This window comes from Mauremys mutica, chromosome 3 (genome assembly GCF_020497125.1).
Source record: "Mauremys mutica isolate MM-2020 ecotype Southern chromosome 3, ASM2049712v1, whole genome shotgun sequence".
NCBI classification, from domain to species: Eukaryota; Metazoa; Chordata; order Testudines; family Geoemydidae; genus Mauremys; species Mauremys mutica.
In genome coordinates this window covers 58,773,343-58,791,011 of record NC_059074.1, presented here as the reverse complement: position 1 = coordinate 58,791,011, position 17,669 = coordinate 58,773,343, and the positions used below count along the sequence as shown (strand labels likewise).

Here is a 17,669-nt window from a genome sequence, read left to right as displayed (position 1 = left end):
TTTGGGGTTGGGAATACCGGGTTTGAAACAAAGTTTATAATTAAATCTTTACCACTTTTGGCTTTTTACAGGGTAAGAATATTCATTCTTTTGCTGAACAGGCCAAAAGTGCAAAGATGCTTGCTTCCTAAACTTCTGCAAGAGGTGTTATTCCGCTGAATAATTTTGCATTATAAGGAGGAAAGATTCCACTTGACTCTTATGCAAGAAAAATAAAAGAAAATCCATGAAAGATACACACATCTTAATATATTTTCCATAGTCTGACTAAACACAAATGTTTCTCATGAAGAAAATGAATGGCTACATGGATATGACACGAGGAATACATTTTCTGATATTTCAAATATTTTAAGGTTGTATTCATTTTTCATATACTCATCTGCAGATATAAATATCTTACTCCCTAGTCATCTCTAAGAGTATGTTTTCTGCTAGGGATCACTATATAACACATTGATTCAAATACAGTGGGTACCATTGGTGTCAACATTTGCCAATAGGTATTTCACTGTAATATCTGAGATAATGCAGTAGGGCTTTGTATTTAAACAAGGAAAATAACTGCGGAATCTCAGATGTTGCAATGTTGTTGGTAAATGCTGACTTTTTAATGTTGGTCAGTCTATATGGTTAAATATAAAAGTATTCTAATGCCAATTAAAATAATTTTTAAAATGATCTATATGCAAGTGAATAATTTTTTAAATATTGATGTTTCATATGTACAGTGGCAGGTGTAATACAAGAAGTAGTAAATGTGCCCTTTGGATTCAAGCTTATTAAATGCACCATTTGTATACACACGTTAAATGTTATGATATTTCTACCAGCTCCAGTACTCATTAGATTACTCTCATTTCCATTAAAGTCCCTTTAATGTCTGTAAATCTCATAAACTCTCGTGTCTTTCTTATCAAGTAGTCATTTATAGAATAAAATGTACTTTTGCATTTAACAGAATGAACTTCTATTACAATCAGGGGGCAGGCACCCTCAGGGGAGAACAGAGTGGCTGAACTCCCAAGAGTAAGGCCTGGTCTACACTGGGGGGGGGGGGGGGGTCGATCTAAGGTACGCAACTTCAGCTACGCGAATAGCGTAGCTGAAGTTGAAGTACCTTAGTTCAAATTACTTACCCGTCCTCACGGCGCGGGATCGACGTCTGCGGCTCCCCCATCGACTCCGCCACCGCCGTTCGCGGTGGTGGAGTTCCGGAGTCGACGGGAGCGCGTTCGGAGTTCGATATATCGCGTCTAGATGAGACGCGATATATCGAACTCCGAGAAATCGATTGCTACCCGCCGATATGGCGGGTAGTGAAGACGTACCCTTAGTAATTGAATCAACCGGTTGTGCAATGTTATTGTGTATAAAAGTACGTCTAGTAAGGCCTTCTATAAGAACTTGTAATATTCTGAACTTGATTGTCATTATGAGATATGTATACAGACTGTGGTTATGAATTTATGTATTTCTGCAGCTATAAAACTGTGCTGATAATTTGTGCTGCAACATTCAACTCCATCTGAAATTCTCGTAATCTGAAGTCTTTAAATGATTTGAGGACTTCAATAACTCAGCCGGAGATTAGGGGTCTATTACAGAAGTGGGTGGGTGAGGTTCTGTGGCCTGCAATGTGCAGGAGGTCAGACTAGATCAGGGGTTCTCAAACTTCATTGCACCATGACCCCCTTCTGACAACAAAAATTATTACATGATCCCAGGAGGAGGGGACCAAAGCCTGAGCCTGCGTAAGCCCTGCCACCCTGGGCAGAGGGCCAAAGCCCAAGCCCCACCACCTGGTGGGGGGGCAAAGCCGAAGCTCAAGGACTTCAGCCCCAGGTGGAGGGGCTCTTCCCCTTAGACTTCGGCTTCAGCCCCAGATGGTGGGGCTCAGGCTTTGGCCCTGGGCCCCAGCAAGTCTAACGCCAGCCCTGGCAACCCCATTAAAATAGGGTCACAATGCACTTTGTGGTCCCAACCCACAGTTTGAGAACCACTGGACTAGAAGTTCATGATGGTCCCTTCTGACCTTAAAGTCTATGAGTCTATCACAAGATAGTAGTCAGCCAGGCAAGGGGAGGCTGCCTCCTCACTGGATGAGACTAGCTCCAAGTACTGAGAATGGTACAACCCAGGACATGACAAATGATGGGCCATTAGGGTTAATGGGAAAATATTAAGACATCCCAGCTCAAATTTTCCCACCCTAAATAACCGAGAGTCACCATGCAAGGAGAAAAGGAAAAAAAAATAAGGGAGTGAGGCGCCCTGAAAAAGGAGGTTTGAAACTCAAGTTTTTATGAAAAATGAGGGGCAGCCTCTAAGCTGGAAGCTGTATGTTAAATGCTGGATCTCCTCTATGACAGGTTCAAATATGAGTGAGCAAAGTACAAGCGTATGGTTTATTATTTTCTTTTGCTTATTTCGGTTAAAGGAAATAGAACAAGACAAGAGGAAAACGAGCCAGTAAGAATCCTTGGACACAATGGATAAAAAACAGCTTGGAGCCTGTGTGTGCAATATGGTTTACAGCTTCTGCCTGATTTAATGCATTCTACTACAGTCAATGGATAGATCTGACATGGTCATTGTAGACCACCCACTCACAATGTCCTAATTTTTCCAACTGCAATAAATCCAGAAGAATATATCTGCTCAATCATTTCAAAGCCCTGAGAGAAATGTATTGCTAGGGTATGAGGCACAATTCACATGCAGAGAAAGGAATTTCTGTTTTTCAAAATGCAACAGGAGTAAATCCTGGAAAAAAAGATATTTTCCAGTTTTGTTCAAGCCCAAACCCCACACAAATACAACGATAAGTCTTTGCAATGACACTTTCATTTGGGCCATATCATCCCAACATTTTTGACAGTGAATAAATTAAACCAATGAAGAATTCTGCTTCAGAACTGACCATACGGGCCTATACTTTTTTTTAACTGAATAATGTACTACTTAAACTCTGTGGTTAGGTAATAGATGGCCATATCTGATGTACTAGCTCATAAGTGAGTAACTGTACAGTTTTAGAAACATTTGATTCATAATAACCCAGTGTTCCAGGCTAAGGAACACAGGAAAAGGGGCTTTAGGTAGATGATCCAACTGCATGATCAGATTTCCTTACGCTATGAAAAGGCACTCTAGAAAAGTTTTAACATTAGTGAAGGAGCTTTACATATTCAGACAATGATTCTTTATGCTGAAAGCTTCATGCAGCTTCTCACATCATGTCAGCCTTAGGAGTTATTGAAGATCCTATTACCTTTTTTTTATTTTTGTAAAGATACTCACAGCAGGTAGTGCAAAGAAAGAAATTCCAAGTAGAGCAAACCCAGCAGAAAGCAGCCTTCCAAGCCAAGTAAGAGGAGTTTTGTCTCCATAGCCAATTGTTGTCAATGTGATCTAAAAAGCAATGAATAAATATCATGTGCAATAGAAGTACCTGAGCGAAAAACTACAGGTCAGAAACACAGTATGCAAGAATTTTCCAGTAAATAATCATTCACCAAGACACATGAAAATCTAAATGTTTCTCTTATAACACAATCTTCTATTTTAGAACACATCTGTAAAGGAAAAACATTATTTAAATAAATGGATATCAATAACTTTGTAACAATGAACAGAGGCAATGTGTGTGGGGGGCATGAGGGGTCATGTGCCCTCCCAGATTTTTGCCTTGCATTAAGCACAGAGGTTTTCAAACTAGAGGTCATGTCCCTTACCCCACCCCCAGTTTGAAAACCATCACCTCCTGCCAAGAGCCAGTGGATTGGAAGCTGGTGGGAGCCACCCAGCCCGCTTGGGCCTCTCCCATAAAGGAGCCTAGCGCCAGCTGGTGATGCACTCCGGAGCTGGCCCCTCCCTATGGAGCCTGGCTGCCATGACATGCTCCCTGAGGCACTCGCTTGCCACAGCCCTGGCACTTTCTGCTGCTGCTCCTCAGCCTAGAGGCAATGGGTATGTCCACACTACCCTCCGGATCGGCGAGTAGCGATCGATCTATCGGGGATAGATTTATCGCATCTCATCTAGGCGCGATAAATTGATCCCCGAATGCGCTCCCCGTCGACTCCGGAACTCCACCAGGGCGAGAGGCGGAAGCAGAGTCGACGGGGGAGCCGTGGCCATCGATCCCACACTGTGAGGACGGGAGGTAAGTATACATAAGATAAGTCGACTTCAGCTACACTATTCTTGTAGCTGAGGTTGCGTATCTTACATCGACTGCCCCCCTAGTGTAGACCAGGCCAATGTGTGGGGCAGTCACGTGCCCCCTTAGAACCTTTAAATGGTGTCTCTCTCATCAAGAGTTATGCATCGTCTCTGACAATGAAGACATTAGTAGTGAATCTGAGCAAGTGGAAATCATGCAGAAGGCATTGTCATTTTTTGTGCATATGTAATTGTACTATTTAGTGTAACAATCAGGAGTACACTGCAGGAATTTGCACAACTACATGTGTGCCAAGGACTACAATGCAAAGATTTAATACTCCAGTGATTAAAAGGGAAGTATAAGTTCATAGATAAGGACAAGGTCAAAGGAAGTGCAGAAAGAAGTAATATTTTTTGTGAACGTATTTGGACAATTAGAGCTGAGTCATCTGTTGCAGCATAAAACCCCCAAGCACATAGGGTGGAGAGATGCATTAAAAACGAATGGCAACAAGGCAGTGTAAAAAGCACCATAGGTGTTTCTTCACTAGAAACATGTCAGCAGCATGGCTGCAGCATTCGATCAACCTAAGTTTTTAGTGCAGACACTGGCCTTAGTGTCCCAATGACTTCAGAGGAATTTGTCACATCAAACCGATCATTGGCTATAGGTTTTCTGAATGCAAAGATTGCATAGGGAAAGTCAAAATTAAAGTAAAAACGTGTATTACAGCTCCGTGAGACTCAGCCCACAGCCGACTGCACCTAGTCGTAGCACTCAGCTTTGGAATGAGATATTCTTGTTATACTAATGAAAGAAGTAGCTCAAATCATCAGGTAATATCAGCTCAGACATGCATGAGGATAGTATAAGTGAAGGATGGCATTTGTAAAACACTCTTCATAACTCCCCTTAATGTGAAAGGGTAATCAAAGACAGTGTATATACGCAGAACAAGTTATATTCTAGAGGCCAGGGTCACTGCCATGTAGCACAAATACAGATCATGGCAGTGCTCAGTCAGTATGTGCTGGAGGGCTCTGCCTATGTAAGTCAGCTGCTACCACCAGTCACTGAACTCATCCCACCTCTGACTACAGTATGTATCCCAGATGTTGCCCCACCATCTAATGCAGTTTATTAAGATGTCTCAAAGGCAGGACAAGCCAAAAGATTGTAGTATTTTAAGTATGGAGCACGAGGAACAGATTTGCACTGTGGGGCACACTATCTGGAAAAGATTGTTTAATAGCCATCAGAGATAATAGATCACAGAAATCATTTCCTGAAGAGACCTATTGCTCACTCTGGGAAGAGTTCATCCCAGTGCAGAATGTCTTGCAACAGGACCTCTGTATCAGGGACTGTAGGGGGGACGGGTTTCCCCCATGCCAAGGAAATGGCCTCCATGCCAACTCTCCATATCCTGTCACAAAAAAAGCTACTTTGGAGCTATGGCCAGAGGAGGGGTCACAGGTACCTATTTACAGTGCTCCAGTACCCCAGGAAACCAGCACGGAAGGGTTATTCCAGCACTGGAATAAAACCCATGGCAAAGGAGTGTGAGAAGGGCTGTGTAGCAGCCCTGCACCCTGGGACTGGGTTGGGGTGGGGGGATTTTGCCTTATTGCATCTCCTCTGCATAGAGGAATGAATACTGCAACTTTAGGCAAGTAGAATGAATTTCACCCACTTATGGACTGAGTGGATTTATTAACTCTAAATGGAACTCACATCCAGAACAGAGCAAACTGAATTTTAAAGGATAAGATGGACAAGAATAGGCTAAATACCAAGGATTCCAGAGCTTGTGATTAGTGGAAAGCTTGGACAAAAAGAAGTATTTTACTTAATGTTCTAAATATGGCCAAGTTCAGGCTTAGACAGTTGTCTGGCAGAAGTGAATTTCCAAGGAAAATGCCTACTATTCTCTCAGAGGTCACTCTTGGCCAAAGCAGTGCAGCTCAATGCAGTGGTCATCACTGGGCAAAGGTGGTGAAACAGTTTCTTAAGTAAATGGGATGTAAGCTATTTAGGGCTTGTAGATAGTAAGCAGTACCATGACTGCTTCCATTGTTCAGGACAAAGCACAGGTGTGATGTCTTAGAGCAGGGGTCAGCAGCCTTTCAGAAGTGGTGTGCTGAGTCTTCATTTATTCACTCTAATTTAAGGTTTTGCATGCTAGTAATACATTTTAATGTTTTTAGAAGGTCTCTTTCTATAAGTCTATAATAAATAACTAAACTATTGTTGTATGCAAAGTAAATAAGATTTTTAAAATGTTTAAGAAGCTTCATTTAAAATTAAATTAAAATACAGATCCCCCCGGACCGGCGGCCAGGACCTGGGCAGCGTGAGTGCCATTGAAAATCATGTCATGTGCCGCCTTTAGCATGCGTGCCATAGGTTGCCTACCCCTGTCTTAGAGAAAGGCAGGCGAGCTAAAAAGGAGGCAGTCATTCACTACACTAGCTGAAATATTCAAGTGGCCGTCAAGGCTAGCCTCTGAGAGAGTGATCCATAGTAATGTTGGCATGCCGATGATGGGGTCTACCTCCAAAAGGAATGGCTTCTTGGCCTGACAAATGACTGTTGCCATATGGGAAGCCAGGAGCAGCTACAAGGCTTGTAAGACCCTGAAATTCTAAACCATTTTGACAAAAGGTGGGCAGATGCCTTCCATTGACAGAATGATTATTGACTTTGCTAATTCCTCAAAGTGCCAATCAGCATCATCCTCTTTTTTCAGGAATGAACCTAAATCAACTGGCTTTCATCCATTTTCCTGTCTCTGCCAGAAACTGGAGCATGAGGACATGTCTCCAGTAGGGCTGCAGAAAAGAAGACATCAAACTTAGTGTTGTCTGCATATTAGTGACATTGTAGGGTGACAATATTCCCAAAAAGTTAGACAAACTTTGAGCCCCATGAATCTTGACACCCGAAAGCCCTCTGGAGAGAAGAGAAGTCACTCAGCACAGAATTTCTTTGAAGAAAAAACAGGACCAAGCAAGAGTCCCAAGAATAGAATTTCCTTTCTGTTTAATTCACATTACAATAGTTTGTTCTTTAATCAGATGCATTTACACGTTTCTTAATAAATAATTCCCTTTTGAATCTCCACATATTATGAGGTTAATTGAAATAATTAAATTTGTTCAAGTTCTGATAGTGTTGAATTGGAAACTATCATCAGTATTTCATATTCATTGTAATAACATTATCCATAATGAATTCATTTGGTATTCACATAGTTGTCCGTAGATATTCCATTATTCTATTGTAATGACAATGTATTATTAGAAAAGGAAAAGACAATATTACTGAGAGAAATTCTGAAAAGATGCCAGCTATACAAGAATCTTTTATATACCATACTAAATTATGTTTTCAGGTAAAACAAATCACCATATATGGCAATTGCAAAAAGCACACACGTAAGTATAGCATTGAAGTGATAGGGAACTCCCACTGGGCTTGAACAACAGATATTTAAGCCAAGGAATGCTTCCCCTTCCTGTTCCCACATTATATATGGTCTATTAAAATAATTATTTTATGTAATTAATTTGCCATCCTCTCCAAGTATTCTTGCTCTTTGAGCCCTGCATGGCACCTGCTAATCTTGGTTGTACAGTGTTGTTATAGCCATGCTGGTCCCAGGATATGAGAGACACTAGGTGGATGAGGTCTAAGTCCTGAAGAAGAGCTCTATGTAGCTCAAAAGCTTGTCTCTCTCACCAACAGAAGTTGATCCAATAAAAGATATTACCTCACCCACCTTGCTTCTCTATTAATCTTGGTTGGCGTACATAAACCAGAACTGTGGGAGCTCCAACCATAAGAAAATCCACATTGATGGCATTTATGTTATGTTAGAATTGCAGATTGGAAATCTAGACGTATTTAAAATAACAGGTCATATCCTGCCTTTGATTTCAGTGAAAAACACCCGTTGACCTCAATAAGAGTATCACACATGGAATGATGACAGGATATGGCCCTTAGATAATTTGATTGAACGACTGTGCTAGTGTCAATTAATTACAGCATGCTGGGTATGAGGAGAAGGCGTTATCAGTGTTTCTAGAAGCTTGGAACTTCAGAGGATTATTCATGGCTAGTCCCTCCCTTTTTTTTAAAGAGAAACATCACAAAACCATTCTGGGACTTGGTGTATACAGTGGAATGTAAATTAGAATAACTGCTGCAAATAAACAAATCAATGAGACTAAGCATAGACGCCCCCTAGAATGCCATGTGATCTGACCTTTTCAAAACCTGCATGTGGGTTATTCTGGCAATCAAAAGACTACATTTCCCATGCATGTGGGAGCCTGAGGCTGAAGCTCCTGCTCAGCATGATTTGGAAGAGAGACTTGAAGCTGGGTGTCCCACATCCCAGGTGAGGGCCCCAACCAGTGGGCTACAGTGTCATTCTTTCTCAGTCTTTCCTGTTGAAGCTGCTCCACTTAGTACAGATCATTAAATATTTGTTGTGCGAAAGGGATATTTTTCTTTCATTTACACTATCTCCTTCGGAACAGCTCATGCCTGTGATTGCATGAACAAACTAACTTCTTGGTCATTAACTATACTACATTTCCCACATACTGTTTTACAGATAATACAGCAATTATCATTATTAAGAGGGAAACAACAAAAATAATGAATTAGGGGGATATGCTGATTTTTAGTAATTTTATGCACCTGAATATATTAAGAATTTAAATATATTCAGGTTAACTAAAGAGTAAACAAAATTGTTTTCAGGTTTTTAATTATAATTTGTTTTTCTGTTGATAGCAAGAAAAAATTCCTGTTTTCTCAGTTAGTACAAATTATCTGACCCATGAGTCATACATTTTCATTTTCACTGTATACAAAGTATTTTACGCCACCATTTTATAAAAGGATTGTTTCCTAGCAGGGCTTTTCCTTCTAAAATATCAAGAAGGGGAGAAACAAAGTATAAAACTAAGCTCTTGTTCATGCAATTAGATCTGCTTGGATCTGTGGATATGACTACAGGGTCAAGGCCTGACTTTATCAAAGCCCCACGGTTCAACTATGAACCCAGTCCTGCAACTGTGAAGCAGTCAAAACTCTTACTAACTCAGGCCAGCAGTAACTGCTCTCACATACACTGCAGTAAATCCAGAGCAATTTACATTGGTGAACAGAGTTTGATACAATGGTTTTTTAACTTTAAGTCAATGGAAGTCTTACCTGCATTAGGATTAAAGGATCAAATATTAAATATTTTATGAGACATTTTTTGTTGATATTTTAAAACAAGTCTAATTAGGCAAAATACTTTTGTATTTTTTATAACTGTTGCTGTGCAACCAACAGATACTTTGGGTTCTACATGTTCAAAGCTCACATTTCTACTCACTGATAGTTCAAAAATACAACCCGTAGGAGGAAGGGTAACCTATGGCCTAAGAATGAGCGAACTGGTTCAAAGAAACAGGTTTGGGAAACCTACCTTTTGCCCCAAAAGTAAAGAAAACCCCAAATGCACATTCTTTTTGGGTTCAAAAGTGTCTGGGAGTTTATTTTGTTTTTTGTTGTTTCTCTAAGCAAGTTCAGATTTTGACTAGTCTGGGAGTGGAAGTACAAGGAAGACTTGGATCCAGTTCTGCTCCTGTCAACGCAACACCTGAGGTGGAAATTACCTTTTTAGTCCCCTGATCAGCCTAAGTGATGCTCTAAGTCTATATTGACACTAATGGCCCCATTGACTGGCTGGGATTGCTGGAGCACAAGGTGTTCTACTATGCCAGTGGGAACAGGAGTTCTGCTTTATCTCCTGGAGGGGGATACACCTATAGGAGGTGAATAAGCAGCTTCCCTATTAGGGAAGCCTTCCAACTGTCTGAGCAGCACAGTGCAGCTCTCACTATTTGTATAGTATTTCTATTCCCACTGAAAACAGAAAAATTCAGAATCTTGTAAGAAAGTTTGTTCTGGTGAGATTTTTAACCAGATTTCAAGATCAAAAGAGAAATTTGAATAAACGTCAACATCTAGAACTGATTCTCCATTTTCTTATACCATGTATAGTTACTTAATCCCTAATTTGGCAAAGCACTTAAGCACATGATTACTATTAAGCATGTGAATAACCCTATCCCTTTCAGCGAAGCACGCAAGCATGTTCTCAAGTCCCATGGACTTCAACAATGCAGCTGTACCGAAGTTTGAAGTTAAGCATATGCTTAAAGGTCTTAGAATCATAGAAGATTAGGGTTGGAAGACACCTCAGGAAGTCATCTAGTCCAATCCCCTGTTCAAAGCAGGACCAAAACCAACTAAATCATCCCAGCCAGGGCTTTGTCAATCCGGGCCTTAAAAACCTCTAAGGATGGAGATTCCACCACCACCCTAGGTAACCCATTCCAGTGCTTCACCACCTTCCTAGTGAAAAAGTGTTTTCTAATATCCAACGTAAACCTCCCCCACTGCAACTTGACACCATTGCTTCTTGTTCTGTCATCTGCCACCACTGAGAACAGCCGAGCTCCATCCTCTTTGTAAACCCCCTTCAGATAGTTGAAGGCTGCTATCAAATCCCCCCTCACTCTTCTCTTCTGCAGACTAAATAAGCCCAGTTCCCTCAGCCTCTCCTCCTAAGTCATGTGCCCCAGCCCCCTGATCATTTTCGTTGCTCTCCGCTGGACTCTCTCCAATTTGTCCAAATCCCTTCTGTAGCTGGGGGACCAAAACTGGACACAATACTCAAGGTGTGGCCTTACCAGTGCCGAATAGAGGGGAATAATCACTTCCCCTGATCTGCTGGCCATGCTCCTACTAATACAGCCCAATATGCCATTGGCCTTCTTGGGAACAGGGGCACACTGCCGACTCATATCCAGCTTCTCATCCACGGTAATCCCGAGGTCCTTTTCTGCAGAACTGCCATTTAGCCAGTCCTAGCATGGGATTCTTCTTTCCTAAGTGCAGGACTCTGCACTTGTCCTTATTGAACCTCAGATTTCTTTTAGCCCAATCCTCCAATTTGTCTAAGTCACTCTGGACCCTCTCCCTACCCTTCAGCATATCTACCTCTCCCCGCATCTTACTGTCATCTGCAAACTTGCTGAGGGTGCAATTCATCCCATCATCCAGATCATTAGTTGTATGCAGTGTTGTTATAGCCATGCTGGTCCCAGGATATGAGAGACACTAGGTGGGTGAGGTCTAAGTCCTGAAGAGCTCTATGTAGCTCAAAAGCTTGTCTCTCTGACCAACAGAAGTTGGTCCAATAAAAGATATTACCTCACCCACCTTGCTTCTCTATTAATCTTAGTTGGCGTACATAAACCAGAACTGTGGGAGCTCCAGCCATAAGAAAATCTTGAACAAAAGATCTTGAACAAAACCAACAGGACCGACCTCTGGGGCACTCCGCTTGATACTGGCTGCCAACTAGACACCGAGCCGTTGATCAGTACCCATTGAGCCCGACAATCTAGCCAGCTTTCTATCCACCTTATAGAATCTTGTTGAATTGGGGCTTTACATCTGTGTAAAACAGGTGTAAAAATGCTACCAAATTAGGATGGAAGGGTAGCATTCAGAAGAATTTTTCACAGATGTACATGCCTTTTCAAGACACAAGCACTGGGATCCCTCAGGACCACTATAAGTTTACATCTTTTAATATGTGCATTCATGTAATACAAAATATTCTACAGTATTAGTTAAATATTCTACAGTATTAGCTAAATAGTTCAAATGATCTTTCTATACTTACTGTGCCCCACCAGAGAGCATCTGCATACGTAGAAAACTGGGTATTTGCATCTTTTTCCACCAGATAGACAAGGAAAGAGGAAAAGATAAGTACTAAAAATCCTATGTACCAGGCTGTGATTAATTCCTAGATAAAAGAAAATAAAGATCAGACTGTATTAAAAAGATTAAACATAGAGTGGAGTGGCATTTGAAGAAAAATAATTAAACTGTCCATATTTTTTGGCATTTTAGCAGTTAAAAATCAAATGCTTCTCAGTTCACATAAATTGTCTCTAAATAACAGGTAGAAGTGATTGGCAATTTTTCAACAGAATGCTGGAAAATGCTGATTCATCAAAAAGGTTTCTCAGGTCCAGGATGGGGAAAGAGCCAACACGGAACAGCCAATAGACTTGTGATTAGGGCGCTCATCTGTTATGTGGGAGCCTGAGGCTGAAGCTCCTGCTCAGCGTGATTTGGAAGAGAGACTTGAAGCTCGGTGTCCCACATCCCAGGTGAGGGCCCCAACCAGTGGGCTACAGTGTCATTCTTTCTCAGTCTTTCCTGTTGAAGCTGCTCCACTTAGTACAGATCATTAAATATTTGTTGTGTGAAAGGGATATTTTTCTTTCATTTACACTATCTCCTTCTGAACAGCTCATGCCTGTGATTGCATGAACAAACTGACTTCGTGGTCATTAACTATACTACATGGACCTCAAAGTTGTAAACAAGGATAGAACACAGGAGTTTTGTCTAAATGAAGGGAGTATGCAATGACATGGCTAATGTGTGTACTTATCCCTTCCTTCTGCTAGCTAGTCACATATTCTGACATTTTTTCAAGTATGCTGCCCTCTGTCTAGTGATTGGTCCCCAGAGATTATATGCTCTAATGCTACTGTAGCTAACAGAGATTCTTTTTTACCTTATGTGGTAATGTCCTGTATTTTGGACTCAAATATCCACTACTGGACTATTCTATTGTGGGGTGGATCTCTCTCTCTCTCTTTCTCTCTCATGTTTTTTCGCCAAAGGTTTTGAAAGGCTTCATTTTCATGCCAGTGTGGAACAAAAACAAATTTTGAAATCTCAGATTTTTTTCATGAAAAAGAATTCTTGTTCTCTGGCCAGCCTGAACAATTGGTCTGATTTCCCAGTTCAGTTTGACACTTGTGTAACTCCACTGATTTCAATGGAATTACACCAGCATCCAACTGGTGGTGAAGCAGGGCCAATATTTTTAGCATATTTTCAGAAATCTGAATGAACATGAAAAGATATATTTTTGATAATGCATTACATAGCCAACATTACTTTAGGAAGTTTTAGGTATTCACTGAAATCTGATAAATATATAAGGTGATGTTGATTCATAGAGTTTTGTTGAATCCACTGAAGAATTAAATGAAAGTTACCTTGCTATGTGCATAAACTACTGAACCTAATAATTTCCAAGTCCCTCCTCTTCGGTCCATGCGCACCATACGAAGGATCTGTAGGAAACGAAGACTTCTCAGTGCTGATGTTGCAAAAATGTTACCCTGAGTTTTTGCAGAAACAACTGCTATTGAAGCGATGAGAACAATGGTGTCTGAAAGAAATACATTACAGAAGATATTAATGTACATAAAGTGATCATGAACATAGATGTACATATGCTGAGTGAAGAGCGTTGTCCTTACCCTTACTCAATTCCCTGGGAATTTTGTCTGAGATAGGATTGTGGGATCAAGACTAGAGTCTAAAAAGTGCTTAGAGACCCTTCAGGATGAAAATCATTAGCTACATTAGAAATATTAAAAACATATACTGATAAGGCAGGCAGTACTAAAGGAACTAATTGCCTCGTGGAAGGTATTTTCAAGCCCTGTGTGTAGAACTGTATAAATCATCTGATGGTTTAAAACTGTGGTGCTACTTTCCCCCATAGCAACATTCCTATGAAAAGGCATAAAAAAAACCAGTAAGAGAAAACAGAGCCCTCTCAGTTACATGAGTCAAATGGAAGTATTTAGACTTATAAATATACATTTTATTTTCCTATGAGTGCAAATACTATGTGATGCAGTGTGCAGTAATGAGCTTCTGGATACAAGCTCCCCTTATATACAATTTCCTGGGGGAAAAACAAAAATAAACTTGGTTGTCTAAATGCCCTCCTAAGCATTCATTTAGCTGGCAGTCTGGAACGTTCCAGCACTCCAAGTGTTAATACTTTGCACAAGAGTTTGTTTCTTCACGACAAAGATTTAAAATTTTTTGTTAAGTGCAGAATGCTTGTTTATAACTCTTGGAGCCAGTGCCATGCTTAGGAGAGGATGAGGAGAAGAAACACTGTTCAAGCAGAGACAGCTAGATGGATTATGGCCTGCAGTAGCTATGAGTAGTATGGAATAGAAAGGGGTAATTTTAAATTGTTGGATGCCAAGTAATTTTATTTAAAAAATTACTAAAAATATTTACCCCAGAGAAACAAGAAACGGTAGGCTAGATCTTACTAATTGTTTCTCTTATCACTAAATCAGGGATGTGACTCCCACTGTTTTAGACTATGTCTATACTATGAGCTTGGGATGTGATTCTCCTGTTTGCGTACACATACTCACATTAGCTCTTACTGAACTAGCACAGTAGCAGTGGGAACAGCAGTGGAGGCACATCAGAACCACCCCCCCCGAGTGACATAAGTTACACTGACATAGCTTCTGCCGCTCGCGGAGGTGGTTTTATTATGCTGAAGGGAGAGCTCTCTTCTGTTGGCATAGAGCGTCTTTACCAGACGCACTGCAGCGGCTCAGCTCTATCGGTACTGCTGCATCGCTGTGCATATAGACATAGCCTTAGTTAACTTCCTCTCACTAATTCATGTGGAAGCCAAGAGGTTTTTCTTCGGTTGGTTTCTTTCTGAGCCTTCTCTGTTTTTCTTAGCTCTGTGTAGTAGCTTGTTCGTAGAGATGGGCAGGATAAGCTGATGAGTGCTGTGCGTTCGCTGAGCAGAGTAGCAGGGAGTGTGTGTGTGAGGGGTGCTTACTTGAGAGTTTTTTATACTCCTCTCCTTCCTAGTTCCATGAAGTTACAAGAAAACACACCTCTTTCAGGCTTTTTTAAATTCAAGTTGATTGCTGTCCTTCTTTCACTGGTTCAGTGTCATCATGGGTTGTCTTTAGGTGCCTGTTTATCTTACCAATATGCAGTTTGTTAATGCACATATGTGATAGAGTTTTAATTCTTTCTTGATGATTACATTTCCTTTATCTTTGTGGCAGAAGATTCCCAGAACATCTTTAAAGTTAGAGTTTTAACTCCTTTTTATTCAATACATTTCTGAGATATTTCCTTCGTTTTACTAGACTTCAACAGGAAATGAAATTCTGTTTTCAAAAAGACTAAACACGCTTGTACTTTATAGAAAGTTTTTTAGTTCTCAAAACCGTCTTTTTAAAATTAAGTCATTCTTAAAGACAGTCTTCAGTTTAAATAATTATTAAAGAAGTTGTTGATTCTACGTGGCAATTTTTGGAAAGATGATTCTTCTTGTCTTCTTGATTTGGATGAAGAAATTGCTTGAGCACTGCCAGTAAATAATTAATTCCCCAATAATATAAATATTCTATCCTTAAATGGTTTCTTACATTAGTAATATGTTTAGCAAACTCAGTAAATTCGATGTTGGTACATAAAGCATTTTATCTTTTACAAGCAGTGATATTAGGAAATTATATTAGGAGCTTTGCATTGAGCTGACATATTTGCAAGTACGCATTTCATAAAGGTATTTGCCATTTCAGCATTTAAGAAACAAAAAGTTAAAACCATGTCCAGCTAACATGTTTTCCTGGAGTTTCAAAGACACAAGCAGAAGTTGTTCTTTGGGGAAAAAAATGTGTGCGTGCGTGTGTGTGTGCACGCGTAGGTGGTGTAGCCCACTTTAACACCTAGATTTATTGCTCTGATAACACATTCCTACATTCCTTAATGAGGTATCCTGCATAAAGAACATCCTCACTTTTTTTTTTCACTTGATCAGGTTTTTTCCAAAAACATGAATGTTTTATATGGCTTGTTTTCTTGAGATAAGTATTACATTTATCCCACACTGTTATCTTATATAAAGGGAGGTGTGCTGGCCTTGATAAGACTCTTTTGGTTTGTTTGTCTCTTGACCCATGCTCCTTAGATTTACAATCTGTTATAGTAATTAAATTTCTATTAGCTGTTTTGTACAAAGTAAAAATGTCAATAACCAACACATCTTTAGACACAGCACAAAAGAAAACAGAGTAAAAGTTAAAGCAAGGTAACGTTTAAAATGTAGCTTTTTGGGGTTTGTATAACTCACTTTGGGGTAATCAACATGGTTTTATGGCTAAGGAGAGGTTATCTTCCTTACATTTGCTCCTCCTTGGGAGGCAGAAAGTAGAAACCTCCTGCAATTTCTTTAACCAGCCTGAACATTTTGTAATATAACTAACTAAAACATACACAGGTTTTGTTATATCCTCAAGCACCCTGGCTATAACATACTTGTAGATATATCTTAATACTCAGTAAAGGTGCAAACAAGTTTGCAATGACCTATATTTTTTTAAAAAGTGATAATTTTATAACTATCATTTCTGCATTGATATTGAGGTCTCTCCACCAGAGGAAGGCATAGTACCTTCAGCAGGGTGACCAGATGGCCCGACTTTATAGGGACAGTCCTGATTTTTGGGTCTTTTTCTTATATAAGCTCCTATTACCCCCCACCCCCTATCTCGAGTGTTTACACTTGTTATCTGGTCACCCTAACCTTCAGCAACACTGGGGCAGGTATACGCACCAATTGCCCTTGCTACTTGTTTGTAAAACGTGTAGCTTGTACTCCCCCCCAAGCACAGCCTAGCAGCTCTTGTGTGGAGGGGTGAGCTGAGCCATGGGTCACTCCATCACCTCATCTGGACATGACCCACAGGACACTGAGCAATGCTGCTAGCACCAGCAGTAGCTCCCTTGTGGGAAGGGAGCATAAGGTAGCAGTATAAGGGCTGCTTTCTATGCAGGTGTCAGCAATAGACTATCAGTGCTCTGTCTATCTGCAGTACCCATATAACTCCCCTCAGCATGGAATCTAGTGCCTTATAGTCTTTAATGTATATATTTTAGTCTCACAATACCTCTGTGAAATAGGAAAATGCAATTAGCCCCATTTTGCAAATGGGGAACTGAGACACAGAGAGACTAAGTGATTTGCCAAAAGTCATACAGGAAGTTCATAGTAGAGCAGGGGATTGAAGCCATATCTCTCCTGTCCTAGCTTAGTGTCCTAACCACTAGAGACCATCATTCCCCTCATCCAGCCAACTCCTCCTCTCTGGAACCCATTCCCTAATGCACCTGATCTGAAGCTGTCATAATTTGGCCCAGAGTATTTTGGTGTGGAACAGATAATTAAATGGTGAAAATGCAATGAGCTATACGGCACTGACAGAAGAGAGGGGACTTTAAAAATCTTAAAAACACAGTCCCCAATAGGATTTGAACTCTGTTTCGTACCTTTAAAGCATAAGGCAGACCCTATGTTACACAGACATTAGTTCACAGCCATGGGAATTTAAAAGTGTTATGATTGGCCAGAAGAGGTAGCCTGCATTAATTTAATAAAATAAAAATATACCTCAGGCCAGATTTTGCATTCTTTATTCAGGGGAAGCTAATGATTCTGGGAAGAAGAGACACAAAAGTGTGTGTATAGATGTGTGTTAGTTTCATA

General features: G+C 40.4%; 1 protein-coding gene across 5 annotated transcripts in view; it reads right to left on the bottom strand.

Annotated features, from left to right (window-relative positions):
* Positions 1 to 17,669, bottom strand: part of KCNQ5 (potassium voltage-gated channel subfamily Q member 5) — a 491,006-nt gene that overhangs the window by 45,502 nt on the left and 427,835 nt on the right. For all 5 annotated transcript variants that reach the window (XM_045011611.1, XM_045011613.1, XM_045011615.1 and 2 more), the window contains exons 4-6: positions 13,333 to 13,508; positions 11,934 to 12,059; positions 3,304 to 3,414 (exon numbers count right to left, since the gene is read on the bottom strand). In XM_045011611.1, the coding sequence (XP_044867546.1) occupies positions 3,304 to 3,414; positions 11,934 to 12,059; positions 13,333 to 13,508 (413 nt within the window). The remainder of the gene's footprint in view (positions 1 to 3,303; positions 3,415 to 11,933; positions 12,060 to 13,332; positions 13,509 to 17,669) is intronic.